Here is an 18,434-nt window from a genome sequence, read left to right as displayed (position 1 = left end):
AGCACCGTTATCAGGTTGAGATATTCAATATTGTTATAGATTCTTAACTTCTTGAGCTAAATAGCAGATTTAATGAGCAGGCAATTAATTCAAACCATCGTTTTTTACAAATAGTTTTAATATATTTTTGCAGAGTTTATATAGGGAAAGATGTAGATAGTTGCTAGTATAAGAAGCGATGAACCAAGATCCACAATCTCTTTTATAATTTGTTTTAATTTCTCTCTCTCTATATATATATATTGCAGAGTTTATATAGGGGAAGGATGTAGACGGTGGATATGGTTGAAGTGATGAATCGCCCCCAAGACTTGCAATTCATTATGTAGTTCAGTATTCCGGTATCTTGATTTGAACTGGATTTGTTGGCTCTTGAATTGCTTTTTTAAATATATATTGATTCAAATTTATGTCTTCTAACATCGTAATTAGATTTTAATTTGATATGTTTAACTTTTTTTTAATTTAATTCGATCAATTTCACTCAACTTAAGTCTACTCAAAATCATTCCATTCAATTAAAAACATTCAAACTAAATTAAGACTTGTGAATTCGATTAATTCAAAATTTTTTATTTAATTCGAGTCAATTCAATATAAGGTTTTTCGGCATAACGAGTCTCTGCAACTGTACACAATATTAACCTCCATTGCTTGGATAGAATCGAGTTTGGTTTTTATTTTATGCATAATTCTTTTTTCATTTTCTTCTAAATTATTAAAGGGACGGGTTGACTTTGCTTGTTTCTGGATAGCTCCAATTTCATCTTCTAATCCAACATTAATAAGCAGACAGAAATTATCTTAGTTTAGATATTCAGATATTTATCATCTTTTTATATCATTTTTCTTGATTCTCAGATTGTACTTCGCTCAAGGAATACATGGGGGATTTCAATGAAGAGGAATCAGATAAGGATAAACGCAGTCGTAAAAGAGTGAGGGTACCTATTCATTTTCTTTTCTCTTTTCCGACTAATTTCTTTATTGTTTACGGTTTGTTTAATAATAGTTCCATTTTTTTGGTTATTCTCCATATATGCAGGGCTGTCATGAGCTGGTGGGAGACTTGATACGTATGATATTGGATGGGGATGACAGATATCGAACCGCTGTGAGACTTTTCCTCTCTTTTTATAATTTGTTTTAGGGTAAACTATACCAGGCTCTGTTTAACATGCCAATCCTGCAATTTCTGACTCTTTTTTTCCCCAAATACCAGAATTGTGGCTAACTTTTTACAAGATTGAGCTAAAAGTGGGAACAAAAAATAAAACTGAGGTGCAAGTTGATCCTCTTTGTCGAGTGAAGCGGGAAATAGGCAAAGTAGGCATTAAAGCTGACATGGTCTGCATTAAATCCTTGGGGTTGAAGAGGGAATGTTGTGTGTGTTTTTCCTTTTTGAATACTAGGAATCTTGTGTTCGAGCAAAGAAGAAAAGGGTAGTATAGGATTTAAAGGCAGTAGTCATGGACTATCATCTTATGGACCTAATGTACTTTTTCTTCTTTTCTTCCTTGTTTTCTGCATAAAAAAATATTTTACCTATATAATATTAGGTGGAATATTGTGTCCAAATTTTAATCTACTTGGCCATATCAATATTGCGTAAATATTTCATTAGGCACTTAAACGGATGAGTGGTTACAACAAATATTCTAAATCAAAGTATTATTGAGATGAATGAACACTAGATCAATAATCACAATTTGGGTTGAAAGAAAATTCAATTTTGATACAACTAAGTTTCGAATCAAACTATTCTTGAGAATGATGAATATCCGGCCAATAGGTCACAGGATACATGTGTAGTTTATTTATTTTTCTAATTTAGTAAATCTTTTTAATACAGAGGAAATGGGAAGATAAGAAAGAGATAGTAGTGGAAGCGATGAATCGGCTTGGCGAGCCACAAGTCTTACTGCAATGGTTGAGAACATTGCAGTCCAGGGTTGTCGAAAATGCCAGTTCCAGTCTTAGCGTCAACAATGCATTTCAAGTGCTGCATTCATTTTTTAACCAGCCAACAAATCCAGTTCAGGACTTAGATTGTGTGGAAGACCTTCCTGACTCAATCTCACTCATAGGTACTATTTTTAGGAGGTAATAGATGTTGATTAATCATTTAAATTAAAATTTGGTATCTGCTTTCTTTTTATTTCAGTTAAAGCATTGCAAAAGGAAATAAAGGTGCAGGGACAGGCTATTGTGGACCAAACAGGGCAATTAGTCTCAGAGGATAAGGTTTTTAACATGGTGGCAAAAGTTCTATACAGAGTTTTGGCTTCTTATTTAGCAATGCTGCAGCTTACAAATCGTGTTAGTATTCAAGATCTTGTGCAAATGGAAGGTCAACCTTTCATATTCCACTTTCCTCTAACCTCTGACTGTAGCAGATGTGCTAAGATTCACATCAACCTACAGGTAAAAATTTTGAGTAGAACCACCCAATTTTTCATTAGCATTTTAATCAATGGAGCATTAGACTTTACTTTTATCATGAAAATTATCACTCCGTAACTTAGTATAGTATAATATCCATATCATCAAGTTAGATGAAAAGTAGTAGCCACATGATCTTTCTTTTGTTCTCGCATTATTGAATTTATAGAGATGATGTGGTAAGTTTATTTAGAACAGTCTTGAGGAGGTGTACATATAATAACTTGTTTTTTTGTCTCTCATGTTCCCACTTCGTTACTAATCTTTACTTTCTAGTCTGTATATTGTAAATGTACATGACCCCTCAAGAGGAACAAGCAATGATAATGAATTTAGCCCTAGCTTTGTTTGATTGATTCGACTTGTTTGTAAGAGATCAAATCAAAACAAGATGTATTAGACCAACACTCGCACACAAACAAATCCTGGGTAGGAAAGCTGTCAATTTCTAATTTTGTGTATTGCTGTGTATCTTTCTCCTTATTTACAGGGTTATCATGAGGTTCACCAGGTAGGGTTTGGCATATATATATATTTTTTAATTCAAGTTGCTTATTTTTTTTGGATCACATCTGATTCTTTTCTGCATATAGGATCTTCAGTTACTGCCGTTATTTGAATTGGGAAACTATGATGCCAGAGAAAATCAAGACAATGATGCCAGAGAAAATCAAGACAATATGAAGCTGTCACATGAGAACATCTCTACTGTCCAAGGGTATACAACATTTATGGACGCAATGCTAATGTGCTCACTGAGATATTTCAAAAGCAACCTCATACTGATAACAAGCTTTTTATTTAGGCATGCAGATTTTCAGACCATCCTTACAAGCTCTCTAGCTGAAGCTGACCATAAAATAGAAAGTAACCCAGAGATGCTCGAGCTAGAAAACATCATAAATATGGAGGTAATGGTGGAAAACATGAGGAATAACTTGGCGAAGGCTCGTGAACTGAAGAAATTAGAAGAAGAGATAAAGAAGAACAAAACTAATATTAGGAAAGACGAACTGAAGGTGGAGAAGGGAGAAGCTGATTTAAAAGAAAACAAACTGAAGGTGGAGAAGGGCGAAGCTGAGTTAAAAGAAAACCAAGTGAAGCTGGAGAAGGACAAAGCTGAGTTAGAAGAAAACCTACTGAAGCTGAAAACGATGCAGAAGAAACCACGGCTTGCCTAATTTGCTTTTCTGAAATACATTCTCAATGGTTTATTGAGGATGTTGCTGAACTGAAGATACAAACAGTATGTGTTTATGTGATGGTTTTGTGTTTGAATCTCAATGGTTTATTGGGATGTTTATGAGCTGAAGATACAGACAGTTTGTATTTATGCGTGATGGTTTTGTGTTTGAATCTCGATGGTCTAAGTGATATTTTTTTTTATTTCAAAATTTCATACAGACAAATTTAATAAAAATAAAATAAAATTAATAGTTAGACTAGAATTATGAAATTTAAGAAGTAAAGTGACTAAATTCTTAAAAATAAAATTACATACTCAAAATTTGAAAGGGTTTGGACAATAATATTAGGTTTAAAAAATAGACTTGAATAAAAGATTGGTCCGGTTTAAAATATAATCCGGGCTTTTGGCTTAAAAATTTATGGCTCAAGCCATTTTCTAATTTTTTAATATATTATATTATGTTATTTTTATATATTACATAAATTATTATAATAGATAAATATGTAGTAATATATATAATATTATAATACAAACATTAAAAAATATTAAGATGTCTATATAAAATTTTAATAAATGAAAAACTACATAAATCTATTAAATGTTACAATAAAAAAATTATATAATATATATTTATTAAAAATTTATATAAAAAACAAATGAAACTTTGATTGAAACAGTAAAATTAAATGTTTGAAAATAAAATAAGCGTCAATTAAAATGGCAAAAGTAGATGTTTAAATTCAAATAATATCTTAGGTTCAAATCTCACCATGTCAGATTTTTTATTTATTTATAAAAATACAAAAAGATTAAAAAAAACAGCCTTATAATAATATAAATTATTATATAAAATGAATAGTTTTTTTTTCATTTCCTGATTGAATTAATTTCAAATTGACTCGTGACACTAAATTAAAGGTATAAACAATTGTATCGAATTAAAATTTATAGATCATATTACAAATAAAATCAAAGTTAATATTTTAATTAATTTATTTGAATTAGTTACAACTTAATTAATAATTGTTTTATATAGATTTCTGTAAGTTCATAAATGTGTAATATTTTAGTTATTTTTATTTCAACTATGTCATATAATTTTTTATCTCAACTTATTTTATATTTTATATAAGCTATGATAATTATATAATACTAATTTTAAATTTATTTACTTAAAATATTAGAAAAATATTATTTAATGTAATTAAAATTATTTTTGTAAATTAACTATTTAAGAAATCTAGTGATAAATAAATTATGTGAGTGGATTAGTTTATCTTTTTATATACAAAATCTACTTCTACTCATAATTTTATTTCCACCCTTAAATTAAAAGAAAAAACACATTTAAGCACGCTTGAATTATGTTTTATTAATTAAATGAAATAATGGTCAAGTCTTGATCTAACTGATAGTATAGTCTTGTGCAATCTAGTTTAAACAACTATGCCACGCAATTATCAAAAATTTGAACAACCATATAATCTATCAATAAAGTATTGAAATTTTAACTACAAATATAAACCGTAAAAAGGAACTTGAAAAATACCAAAAACAAAAATGTGATTACACACAAAACAACTTTTTAATACCAAAAGTATCAAACCATACTCTCCTGATTCAAACACAAGCGCTCACACAAAAGCATATACTACTAGCAGTTCATCAACATTCCAATTAACCAATAAAAGATTCTTGACTAAGCAGCAATTACAATAGCCGTTGTTTCTTCTTTAATTTGTCCAACTGTAGACTGGATTCTTGGATATCTTCTTCCAATCTCTTTATCTTTGCTTGATTCTCCAATGTTTCACGTAGCCATGAAAGTTCCAAACCAGTGACCTCCATGTCTTTCACCTTTACCAAAATATCATCAATCTCAGTTAGCTCAAGCTTATCAAGACCGCTTTCTAACTTCAAGTAAATTTCAGCGAGAGCATTCATAATGTTGCTCTGAAACCCTCGATCTTTCAATTGAAATTGGTCGGAAAAGTGAGCATGTTTTTGAAATATCTTATTGAGCACATCAGCATTGCGTTGATAAACCTTATATCCTTCTACGACGGCAGCTGTGACATCAAAAGCAATTAAAAGATCTTGTCTCTATATATCATTATATATGATTGAGAAGAAATGAAATAATAAAAATTATCTTCAATATAATTCGAAGAAAAAATAAATTCATTAAATAGTAACTTGCAGCCATTACTTGAGATCAAATCATCCAACAAAAGTTCCGACGGCAGATCAATCGGAAAATCTTCATTGTCCAATGAGTCCCCCAAAACACCCATAGGGTTAGATGATTCAGGATTCAAATGAGCTGGAGGAATCTATAAGCAAAAGAGAACCAGAAATTGGTCCAAAAATAAGCAGATAAAATTAAAAGTTTGCAACACGATAACACAACAAATAAGATGAAAAGTAAACAGCATTACGCATAGAATTAGAAACTGACAGCTTTCCTAGTCAGGATTTCTTTTTTGTGTGTGTTTCTACCTGATATTTCTTGTTTTGGTTTGGTTTCTTGCCATAAATGTGGGATCAATCAGACAGTTCTGAAATAACTATTTGAAGCTTAAGTGTTCATGTCTTAAGGTATAATATTGAAGTTTTGGATTCAAACTGGTACATAAACTTGAATGCACAGTAGCAGGATAGTATTTTCTCAACAACTACATGTAACCAAGAGAATGAATGAAGAAATTAAACAAAAATGAATGGCGATGTATAGTTTGCAAAAGATAAAATAGACAGCTCATTAAAGGAATGACAAGTTCTACATACATGGCAGCAGGAATAAGTGAGAAGAGCTAAAAACTTAATTGGAAGACGAGTATTGTTATAAGTGAATATTAGACTTCATCTTTGCATCATTCATTAAAATGATGGACAATAAGTTAGTGGACAGTACATGCTTGCATTTTCAGGTCATAATTTGCTCTGTAAAACTCAAAATTCAATCCTTACCATCCTTTGGTCGCTTTTTTGCATTTCCAATGTTAATTTCTCTAGACTTTCTCCCACATATGTTAGGATAAAATTCACTTCCTAATTAATATCAAAATGACCAAAATACCCTTTCTTACTAAACTTTCAAAAATTCCATCCATGTCCAAATTTTTGTCCATAAACTTAGAAATTGGTCAAATTGATATTTAAGGCCTCCTAATTAATATTCCAAAGCAACTTCATACTAAAAACTTCTAGAATGCAAATTTTGCAAATTATTCGATTTAGTCCCTAATCCCAACTTAAGCACTTTATGCATAGAATTTTGTCACGAAATTTTCACACAATCATGCAATCATATCATAAACCTCAAAATAATTATAAAATAATTATTTATATCTCAAATTTGTGGTCACGAAACCACTATTCCGACTAGGCCCTAATTCGGGATATTACATGAGTGGCCCAATAATGAAGATATGAAAACATAGACTATCTTGTTAAATATTGGAACTAATATTAAAAGATTGATAGGAATCATATGTTGTAAAGATTAGATTAGGTTTGATATTATATATCTTGTAAATCCCATGATTTAAGGGATAGGATTAATTTTGTCCGTCAATTTTGGATAGAGAGCCTTCCCCTCACTTGTGGTGGTTAGGCTAACTTAGGTGAATTTGGAGCGAATGGATTGCCTAAGGCCGCACAGATTATGAGACGAAAGATCTAGTCCCTTGACACAATGACTGACTTTGCCAAGAATAGCGGTATTTAGAGTTGCATTTGTAATTGAAAATGTGTATATGTGTTTAGGGTTTATATTTGAACAAATTTTCTTTGGTGAATTACAATAACAAGGAAAAACCTGAACAATAAACGTGATTAACCCAACTCAAACTCATACTACACCTGGAGCGATGCACACGCTTAACCATCAAACCATCACATGGAATTCTATTCAAACAAATTTTGATTCAATCATAAATTTATAATTGCATGGTTAATTGGATAATTCAATCAACTAATCTCGTAATTTGAGACTATATGAGTTTAGGGCTCATATTTGAGCAAACTTCAATTTAATTGTAATTGAATTTAATCGACTATGTTTGTAATTTGAGATGTATACATGAGTTTATAGACTTTATATTTGTATAAAGTCTAGTTCAATTTGAAATGTAATATTTGTACTGTTAAATTAACAACATTTGTAATTCAATATGTGTATACAAGTTTAAGTTTAGTAAAAGTAATACAGAAGCTTTGTATTTAAAAGTTGGATGAATTATATTTTAATTTTTTTATTGAAAAATAGATAAATTAATTAATTAATAATTTAAGTTTATTATATTAAATTATTATTATTTATTTAACTTTGAAAATTTTTTAAATATATATTGATTCAAATTTATGTGTTCTAACGTGATAATAAAATTTTAATTTGACATGTTTAAATTTTTTTATTTAATTCAAACAATTTCACTCAACTTGCCTCTACTTAAAATCACTCAATTCCATTAAAAAGAATTTAAATTAAATTAAAATATAAAATAAAACATGTGAATTCCATTAATTCAAAATTTTTTGATTTAACTCGAGTCAATTTTCCGGCATAACAAGTCTCTGGAACTGTACACAATATTAACCTCCATGGTTTTTATTTTATGTATAAATATTTTTTTCATTTTCTTCTAAATTATTAATGGGACGGTTTGACTTTGCTTGTTTCTGGATAGCTCCAATTTCATCTTCTCCTTAACCTTTTTTTTTTTTTTTTTTACTTTCGTTGTAAGCAAATTTTGAACTTCACCTTATTCTAATCCAACAGTAATAAGCAGACAGAAATTATCTTAGTTTAGATATTCAGATATTTATCATCTTTTTATATCATTTTTCTTGATTCTCAGATTGTACTTCGCTCAAGGAATACATGGGGGATTTCAATGAAGTAGAATCAGATAAAGATAAACGCAGTCGTAAAAGAGTGAGGGTACCTATTCATTTTCTCTTCTTTTTCCCGACTATTTTCTTTATTCTTTACGGTTTGTTTAATAATAGTTCCAATTTTTTGGTTCCTCTCCATTTATGCAGGGCTGTCATGAGCAGGTGGCAGACTTGATACGTATGATATTGGAGGGGGAAGACAGATATCGAACCGCTGTGAGACTTTTCCTCTCTTTTTGTAATTTGTTTTAGGGTAAACTATACCAGGCTCTGTTTAACATGCCAATCCTGCAATTTCTGACTCTTTTTTTCCCCAAATACCAGAATTGTGGCTAACTTTTTACAAGATTGAGCTAAAAGTGGGAACAAAAAATAAAACTGAGGTGCAAGTTGATCCTCTTTGTCGAGTGAAGCGGGAAATAGGCAAAGTAGGCATTAAAGTTGACATGGTCTGCATTAAATCCTTGGGGTTGAAGAGGGAATGTTGTGTGTGTTTTTCCTTTTTGAATACTAGGAATCTTGTGTTCGAGCAAAGAAGAAAAGGATAGTATAGGATTTAAAGGCAGTAGTCATGGACTATCATCTTATGGTCCTAATGTAGTTTTTCTTCTTTTCTTCCTTGTTTCTGCATAAAATAAATTTTATATATACATAATATTAGGTGGAATTTTGTGTCCAAATTTTAATCTACTTGGCCATATCAATATTGCGTAAATATTTCATTAGGCACTTAAACGGCATGAGTGGTTACAACAAATATTCGAAATCAAATTGCACTTAAACGGCATGAGTGGTTACAACAAATATTCGAAATCAAATTATTATTGAGATGGATGAACACTAGATCAATAATCACAAATTGGGTTGAAAGAAAATTCAATTTTGATACAACTAAGATTCGAATCAAACTATTCTTGAGAATGATGAATATCCGGCCAATAGGTCACAGGGTACATGTGTAGTTTATTTATTTTCCTAATTTAGTAAATTTTTTTAATGCAGAGGAAATGGGAAGAAAAGCAAGCGATAGTAGTGGAAGCGAGCTTCACGAGCCACAACTCTCACTGCAATGGTTGAGAAAATTGCAGCCCGGGATTGTCGAAAATGCCAGTTCCAGTCTTAGCGTCAACAATGCATTTCAAGAGCTGCATTCAGTTTTTAACCAGCCAACAAATCCAGTTCTGGACTTCGATTGTGTGGATGACCTTCCTGACTCAATCTCACTCATAGGTACTATTTTTAGGAGGTAATAGATGTTGATTAATCATTTAAATTAAAATTTGGTATCTGCTTTCTTTTTATTTCAGTTAAAGCATTGCAAAAGGAAAAAAGGTGCAGGAACAGGCTATTGTGGACCAAACAGGGCAATTAATCTCAGAGGATAAGGTTTTTAACATGGTGACAGAAGTTCTATGCAGTATTTTGGCTTCTTATTTAGCAATGCTGCAGCTTACAAATCGTGTTAGTATTCAAGATCTTGTGCAAATGGAAGATCAACCTTTCATATTCCACTTTCCTCTAACCCCTGACCGTAGCAGATGTGCTAAGATTCACATCAACCTACAGGTAAAAATTTTGAGTAGAGCCACCCAATTTTTCATTAGTATTTTAATCAATGGAGCATTAGACTTTACTTTTATCATGAAAAATTATCACTCCGTAACTTAGTATAGTATAATATCCATATCATCAAGTTAGATGAAAAGTAGTAGCCGCATGATTCTTTTGTTCTTGCATTATTGAATTTATAGAGATGATGTGGTAAGTTTATTTAGAACAGTCTTGAGGAGGTGTACATATAATAACTTGTTTTTTTGTCTCTCATGTTCCCACTTTGTTACTAATCTTTACTCTGTAGTCTGTATATTGAAAATGTACATGACCCCTCAAGAGGAACAAGTAATAATAATGAATTTAGCCCTAGCTTTGTTTGATTGATTCGACTTGTTTGTAAGAGATCAAATCAAAACAAGATATATTAGACCAACACTTGCACATAAACAAATCCTGGGTAGGAAAGCTGTCAATTTCTAATTTTGTGTATTGCTGTGTATCTTTCTCCTTATTTACAGGGTTATCATGAGGTTCACCAGGTAGGGTTTGGCATATATATATATATTTAATTCAAGTTGCTTATTTTTTTTGGATCACATCTGATTCTCTTCTGCATATAGGATCTTCAGTTACTGCCGTTATTTGAATTGGGAAACAATGATGCCAGAGAAAATCAAGACAATATGAAGCTGTCACATGAGAACATCTCTACCGTCCAAGGGTATACAACATTTATGGACGTAATGCTAATGTGCTCACTGAGATATTTCAAAAGCAACCTCATACTGATAACAAGTTTTTTATTTAGGCATGCAGATTTTCAGACCATCCTTACAAGCTCTCTAGCTGAAGCTGACCATAAAATAGAAAGTAACCCAGAGAGCTCGAGTTAGAAAACATCATAAATATGGAGGTAATGGTGGAAAACATAGAGGAATAACTTGGCGAAGGCTCGTGAAATGAAGAAATTAGAAGAAGAGATAATGAAGAACAAAACTAATATTAGGAAAGACGAACTGAAGGTGGAGAAGGGAGAAGCTGATTTAAAAGAAAACAAACTGAAGGTGGAGCAGGGCGAAGCTGAGTTAAAAGAAAACCAACTGAAGCTGGAGAAGGACAAAGCTGAGTTAGAAGAAAACCTACTGAAGCTACAAACGTTGCAGAAGAAACCACGGCTTGCCTAATTTGCTTTTCTGAAATACATTCTCAATGGTTTATTGAGGATGTTGATGAACTGAAGATACAAACAGTATGTGTTTATGTGATGGTTTTGTGTTTGAATCTCAATGGTTTATTGGGATGTTTATGAGCTGAAGATACAGACAGTTTGTATTTATGTGTGATGGTTTTGTGTTTGAATCTCGATGGTGTAAGTGAGATTTTTTTTTTCAAAATTTCATACTGACAAATTTAATAAAAATAAAATAAAATTAATAGTTAGACTAGAATTATGAAATTTAAGAAATAAAGTGACTAAATTCTTAAAAATAAAATTACATATTCGAAATTTGAGAGGGTTTAGACAATAATATTAAGTTTGAAAAATAGATTTGGATAAAAGATTAGTCCGGTTTAAATTATAATCCGGGCTTTGGCTTAAAAATTCATGGCTCAAGCCATTTTCTAATTTTCTAATATATTATATTATGTTATTTTTATATATTACATAAATTATTATGAAAGATAAATATGTAGTAATATATATAATATTATAATACAAATATTAAAAAATGTTAAGATGCCTATATAAAATTTTAATAAATGGAAAACTACATAAATCTATTAAATATTACAATAAAAATAATATAAATATTTTTCAAAAATAAAATTTAGTTAACCATTTATAAATGTGAACGATTTCAGTAAAATTTTAAGTTTATATTTCAGGCCAAGTGAACTTGAATTAACATAAAGTGTGTTGATACTAGAGCTGATCATGGGCCGGGCGGTCCGCCCGAAAAATGAGAGGATTTGGGTAAAAATATAGGCCCGAAAAATGGGCTTGGGCAAAAAAACGAGACCCGTTTAGAAAACGGGCCGGGCCTTGGGTAAGATTTTTTGGCCCGGGCCCGGCCCGAATTATATATTAATATATTTTTTTAATTATTTTAAATTTTTAATATAACTATTTTTTATTATATTGTTAATTTGTGTATTATTTTAAAAATTGTTTTAGTATTATTTTTATTTGTTTTAATATTTGTTTTTATGTTTTTTAAATATATTTGATTTATTATATTTTTAAAAATTTTTATTTAATGAAATAAGAAAAAAAAATTAATATGGGCCGGGCCGAGATCGGGCTTAGTAATTTTATTTCGGGCCGGGCCGGGCTCGGACCTAGTAGAGGGGCCTAAAATTTTGTTTGGGCCCGGCCCGGCCCATGATCACCTCTAGTTGATACTACACTTAAATCCAGAATAACTTAATTCGTATCATTTTTAAATGCGAATGAGTTATACTTATTCTCATTTTGATATTCAAAAGATTTTTTTTAAAAATTTAAGGTAATTAAATTATTATTTTATCTCTTTTTATCTAAATATATATATTTTATATCTAATGAAAACATGCCACATAGTATGTTTTTATTGGTTGATGTTATTTTTTTAATTGTGAAAAAATAATAATTTTCTGACCAAATAAATAAATATATATATATACTAAACTAGGAATTAAATTATATACCAAAATAATATTATTTTACATTTTTTTGTTGTAGACATAAATAGTTTTATTTTTTAAAATAATTGCATTTATTTTCTTTAAATGCTATAATTAAAATTTCATAAGCACACCACGATGTAAATGAAAAAATTATATAATATATATTTATTAAAAAGTCATATAAAAAAAATAAACTTTGATTGAAACAGTAAAATTAAATGTTTGAAAATAAATTAAGCATCAATTAAAATAGTAAAAGTAAATGTTTAAGATTTAAATAATGTTTTGTCTGATTTTTTATTTATTTATAAAAATACAAAAAGATAAAAAAAACAACAACCTCATAATAATATAAATTATTATATAAAATGAATGATTTTTTTTTTCATTTTCTGATTGAATTAATATCAGATTGACTCGTAACACTAACTCAATTAAAGGTATAAACAATTTTATCGAATTAAAATTTATAGATCATATTACAAATAGAATCAAAGTTTATATTTGAATTATGGCATATAGTTTTTTATCTTAATTTATTTGAATTAATTACAACTTAATTAACAATTGTTTTATATAGATTTTTGTAAGTTCATAAATTTATGTAATATTTAAGTTATTTTTATTTGAACTATGTCATATAATTTTTCATCTCAACTTATTTTATATTTTATATAAACTATCATAATTATATAATTTTAAATTTAAATTTATTTTCTTAAAATATTAGAAAAATATTATTTAATATAATTAAAATTATTTTTGTAAACTAATTATTTAAGAAATCTAGTGTTTAATAAATTATGTGAATGGGTTAGTTTCCTTTTTTATATAAAAAAACTACTTCTCATAATTTTTTTTCCACTCTTAAATCAAAAGAAAAAGTACATTTAAGTACACTTGAATTATGTTTTACTAATTAAGTGAAATAATGGTTGAGTCTTAATTTAACTGATAGTATAATCCTGTGTAGTCTGGTTTAAACAACTATGCCACGCAATTATCAAAAATTTGAACAATCATATGATCAAGTACTGAAATTTTAACCACAAATATAAACCGTAAAACGGATTTGAAAAATACCAAAAACAAAATGCGGTCACACACAAAACAACTTTTAAATACCAAAAGCATCAAACTACATGAGTTCTTAACATTCTCCTGATTCAAACACAAGCGCTCACACAAAAGCATACATTACTAGCAGTTCATCAACATTCCAGTTAACCAATAAAAGATTCTTGACTGCTATTACTTGAACGAAATAACGATAAGCAGCAATTACTCTAGCCGTTGTTTCTTCTTTAATTTGGCCAACTTCAGATTGTAATCTCGGACACCTTCTTCCAATCTCTTTATCTCTGCTTGATTCTCCAATGTTTCACGTAGCCATGAAAGTTCCAAACCAGTGACCTCCATGTCTTTCACCTTTACCAAAATATCATCAATCTCAGTTAGCTTGTCAAGATTGCTTTCTAATTTCAAGCAAATTTCAGCGAGAGCATTCATAATGTTGCTCTGAAACCCTCGATCTTTCAATTGAAATTGGTCAGCAAAGTGAGCATGGTTTTGAAATATTTTATTGAGCACATCAGCATTGCGTTGATACACCTCGTATCCTTTGACGACAGCAGCTGTGACATCAAAGGCAATTAAAGATCTTGTCTCTATATATCATCATATATGATTGAGAAGAAATGAAATAATAAAAATTATCTTCAATATAATTCAAAGAAAAAATAAATTCATTAAATAGTAACTTGCAGCCATTACTTGAGATCAAATAATCCAACCAACTTTCCGAGGGTGGAACAATCAGAAAATCTTCAGTGTCCAATGAGTTCCCCAAAACACCCATAGGGTTAGATGATTCAGGATTCAAATGAGCTGGAGGAATCTATAAGCAAAAGAGAACCAGAAATTGGTCCAAAAATAAGCAGATAAAATTAAAAGTTTGCAGCATGATAACACAACAAATAAGAAGAAAAGTAAACAGCATTACGCATAGAATTAGAAACTGACAGCTTTCCTAGTCAGGATTTCTTTTTTGTGTGTGTTTCTACCTGATATTTCTTGTTTTGGTTTGGTTTCTTAACATAAATGTGGGATCAATCAGACAGTTCTGAAATAACTATTTGAAGCTTAAGTGTTCATGTCTTAAGGTATAATATTGAAGTTTTGGATTCAAACTGGTACATAAACTTGAATGCACAGTAGCAGGATAGCATTTTCTCAACAACTACATGTAACCAAGAGAATGAATGAAGAAATTAAACAAAAATGAATGGCAATGTATAGTTTGCAAAAGATAAAATAGACAGCTCATTAAAGGAATGACAAGTTCTACATACATGGCAGCAGGAATAAGTGAGAAGACGAGTATTGTTATAAGTGAATATTAGACTTCATCTTTGCATCATTCATTAAAATGATAGACAATAAGTTAGTAGACAGTACATGCTTTCATTTTCAGGTCATAATTTGCTCTGTAAAACTCAAAATTCAATCCTTACCATCCTTTGGTCGCTTTTTTGCATTTCCAATGTTAATTTCTCTAGACTTTCTCCCACATATGTTAGGGTAAAATTCACTTCCTCAGCTGGTTTGTCTGCATCAATCACCTACATTCGATGTATATAAAGATGAGAAACAAAGTGAAACAGAGAACAGAACAATAGAGGCAGACAAGTTACTAAATGTTCACCTCTTTAAGATTGTTCAAACAAATTACTAAGACAGAAATGTTATGGCAACGTTAAAAAGTCTACTCCTTAATTAACTTGATGATAAGCTATTTTGCAAGACTCATGTTTGCTACAATTACATTTTTTTTTCTACAAAAGGGTTTTCATGATAAATGTAAAATCTAATACTCCATTGATTAAAAGAGGACATCCTAACACTACTTTTGCTATATATAATCCCTGCATGTAAACTTCAAATCGTACAGTAGACTCGTAATTCCTACCTGTAAATGTTCATTGTGATAGGTATATTATATTTAAAAAAAATTATTCCTAATTTGAAAATTTTAGTTACCTTCAGCATTTGGTTCTACTCTTGTTCTAGTAAATAAAGAAAAGAAAATAATAAATGAGAAAAACTACATGTCAGTTGATAAAATTCGTAAATTAGTGATATTTAGAAAGTATCTACACAAACAATAAATGATCACATTCAAAGTCCAAGTTGGATCTCAAAGCTCTTACCTCTGAGCCATGAAAGTGGAGTGTGTATTGTTCATCTTCTATTTGCACGAAATGTCCTTGAATAGAATTTGCAGGGTCCACAATGTCATACATCTTTGCACAACAAGACTTGGATGCTTTACTTAGCATACCCGAGACCTTGCCAAAAGTCTTTGCCTCCGTCATTGATTTCGCCTTTTGGTCACAAATGGCATTTGCCTGGACATGCAAAATATAAAGTTAATAATGTTTGATCTAAAGGAAAAGCATAATGAAAGAAAGGAAACAGAGTTACAAAGCAATCAGTATTGCCTGTCCAAGTTCCTCTTTAAGGGATTGTAGCTCCTCCTTTGTCATGTATACTGTTTGATCTAAAAATATAAAGAAAACAAGAAGAAATAATAAAATATTAATGTAGATGATTAATCAACACGTAATATCTCTTCAAAGATCATACCTAAGCCATTAATCTCATCTGTATAGTCTTGGTTTGGAACTGAATTTTCTGACCGGTTCAATACCGATTCAATGAATTGGAATGCCTCTTTCACTTTCGTATTTTGACTAATACTCTCCTTCATCATCTCTTTCAACATTTCCAATCCAAATTGCGGGTCTTTGAGTTGCTCAATAGCCTCTACTACTTTCATTACTTTTAACTCCCATGAGGTCTAAATAATAAATTTAAGAAAGATATGTATTAAGAATTTGCCTAAAACATGTGGTCTGCATAACAAAATTTCACAGAGTAGAAAAGAAAACATTACCGCAGTTGAAATACTCTCATCACCCAATATTATACGTAACAGCTTTACCACTTCAGTCCAGCAACTCTGCATATAGAGTTGAAAAAAAATTAACCATTAAAAGAAAATAAAGAACTAAGTACTCTTCGTTCTGAGCTGAAGTTTTTGACAGCTTTAGAAACGATTCAACCTCTTGCAAGGCATTTTTGCTTATCATATCTTCCAGCTGCGTAAAGGCCTCTTGTATTTTCACTTTTTTCTCGTCCCACCACCGCTGCATAATAAATTTAGAAGGGAATGTTACTTAAAAAATCATCAAAAACGAATGGTAATAATAACTGTAAATTTATTGAAAAGAATTTTAAAAAAATAAAACTATAAAGCAGACAGAAAACTTTACTATATTTGAAATACTGTCATCACCCAGTATCATAATTAACATCTTGACCACTACATCCCAGCAATCCTGCATATGGAGGAGAAAAAATATTGCACATGGTGGAGAAAAAAAAAGGAAAAGTGCTAAGTAGTCAATTATGAGAAAAGAGGAAACTTTTTCAAAAAAAAATTACATTCTTCCTCCCACGATGAGCAAAACTTCTTTGACATTTTCGTTGTTCATTGCCATTACCCTCCATGTTTTGCAGACGGTATACTCTGAGAATTTAAGAAAAAAAAATGATAAATAATAAATTAGAGAAAAAAAAAACTAAACATAAAAAAAGATAATAAGATCTAAATTAGAAATCAGATGTTCAATTTGAAACTATAGCAAATCTACAACAAACTACATAAACCCTAATAAATTTAAAGTTAAATTTCAAAGAAGAATATCTCATCGATTCTTTTCCATTAAAGCAGAGAGAACAAGAGCAAAGGGACATATGATTACTTACTTTTTCAGAAAAAAAAACAGTTTTCCTTGATGAACACTTGTTTAGCCTTCCCCTTGAACATTTTAAGTCATTTTATAGAAGAAATTATGTTAATTTTCTTTTTCCTTTTCTTTTTTTTCATTTCTCGCCATGAATATAAAAGCTTCGCGCGAGCACAGTTTTCTTCTTGCGAAGTGTAGTCAAACCATACACTCCCCAAGTTCTTTTATTTTTCTTCTCTTTTATTTTTAAGGCTCTTTTTGTCTCAAGCCCGGTCTTATAATTCACAAGGCATTTTAAAATGGTTAAATTTTGTCATAAATCCACCAACTCTTTTAATATTTAGAATTTACTTTTAACGAATTTATTCTCTCTATTTTTTAAAATTTTAAAATTCAAGTTGAAGTGTTAAATTTTTTTTGTTAAATTTAAGTTAATTATAATATCACTTTTTTAATTACATGACTACTAAATGAGAGTTTTTTTTTATTTCAAAGTGTCACACTAACAAATTTAACAAAAAAAAATTAAATTGTTAATAGTTGGACTTGAATTTTAAAATTTGAAAAGTAAAGAGACTAAATTCTTAGAAATAAAAGTACATGGTCTAAATTTTAAAATTTTTAAATATACAGGAACTTATGGCATATTTTAACTTTTTAACTTTTGGGTCGAGCGACTCATCTGCGCTCAAAATTTGAGAGGGTTTAGATAAAAATATTAGGTTCCAAAAATAGACTTGGACAAAAGATTACTCCATAAAATAAAAGTCGGGCTCGGACTTGAAAATTTATGGCCTAAGTCATTTTCTAATTTCCTAATATATTATATTATGTTATTTTTATATATATTATGTAATTTATTATGAAAAATA

At 29.9% G+C, this 18,434-nt stretch overlaps 3 protein-coding genes across 12 annotated transcripts; 2 read left to right on the top strand and 1 right to left on the bottom strand.

Moving 5' to 3' along the window:
• The first annotated feature begins 355 nt into the window (after positions 1-355).
• LOC107958494 (uncharacterized) lies at positions 356-3,798 on the top strand. Of its 5 annotated transcripts, none has more exons than XM_016894280.2 (7): positions 356-944; positions 1,046-1,114; positions 1,853-2,087; positions 2,165-2,424; positions 2,933-2,953; positions 3,036-3,160; positions 3,248-3,798. In XM_016894280.2, the coding sequence occupies exons 1-7, from the start codon at positions 885-887 to the stop codon at positions 3,621-3,623; spliced, it is 1,146 nt and encodes a 381-aa protein (XP_016749769.1). In that variant the 5' UTR covers positions 356-884; the 3' UTR covers positions 3,624-3,798. The 5 variants fall into 5 exon arrangements, with proteins under 5 accessions (XP_016749769.1, XP_016749771.1, XP_016749773.1 ...); XM_016894282.2 differs by having other exon boundaries at positions 614-944; positions 3,045-3,160; XM_016894281.2 differs by having other exon boundaries at positions 640-938.
• A 1,399-nt stretch (positions 3,799-5,197) lies between these two features.
• LOC107958495 (uncharacterized) lies at positions 5,198-17,816 on the bottom strand. Its single transcript, XM_016894285.2, has 12 exons — positions 17,582-17,816; positions 17,258-17,342; positions 17,086-17,151; positions 16,876-16,959; positions 16,707-16,772; positions 16,397-16,610; positions 16,252-16,310; positions 15,961-16,158; positions 15,265-15,372; positions 14,525-14,648; positions 14,186-14,385; positions 5,198-5,494 (listed from the first exon to the last, which is right to left on the bottom strand). The coding sequence occupies exons 2-12, from the start codon at positions 17,321-17,323 to the stop codon at positions 5,342-5,344; spliced, it is 1,338 nt and encodes a 445-aa protein (XP_016749774.1). The 5' UTR covers positions 17,324-17,342; positions 17,582-17,816; the 3' UTR covers positions 5,198-5,341.
• Positions 8,285-11,443, top strand: LOC107958496 (uncharacterized). 6 transcript variants are annotated; one of them, XM_041105129.1, is made up of 8 exons: positions 8,285-8,374; positions 8,494-8,576; positions 8,678-8,746; positions 9,533-9,760; positions 9,838-10,096; positions 10,603-10,623; positions 10,705-10,805; positions 10,893-11,443. In XM_041105129.1, exons 5-8 carry the CDS (start codon positions 9,926-9,928, stop codon positions 10,975-10,977), a joined length of 378 nt encoding a protein of 125 aa, XP_040961063.1. In that variant the 5' UTR covers positions 8,285-8,374; positions 8,494-8,576; positions 8,678-8,746; positions 9,533-9,760; positions 9,838-9,925; the 3' UTR covers positions 10,978-11,443. The 6 variants fall into 6 exon arrangements, 4 of the variants coding, with proteins under 4 accessions (XP_040961063.1, XP_040961059.1, XP_016749776.1 ...); XM_041105125.1 differs by having other exon boundaries at positions 8,312-8,374; positions 8,494-8,570; XR_005920831.1 differs by lacking the exon at positions 10,603-10,623.
• Positions 17,817-18,434: the final 618 nt, after the last annotated feature.

Source organism: Gossypium hirsutum, chromosome A03 (genome assembly GCF_007990345.1).
Source record: "Gossypium hirsutum isolate 1008001.06 chromosome A03, Gossypium_hirsutum_v2.1, whole genome shotgun sequence".
In the NCBI taxonomy this organism is placed as follows: Eukaryota; Viridiplantae; Streptophyta; class Magnoliopsida; order Malvales; family Malvaceae; genus Gossypium; species Gossypium hirsutum.
The sequence above is the reverse complement of the archived record's forward strand: the minus strand, read 5'-3'. Positions and strand labels throughout refer to the sequence as shown.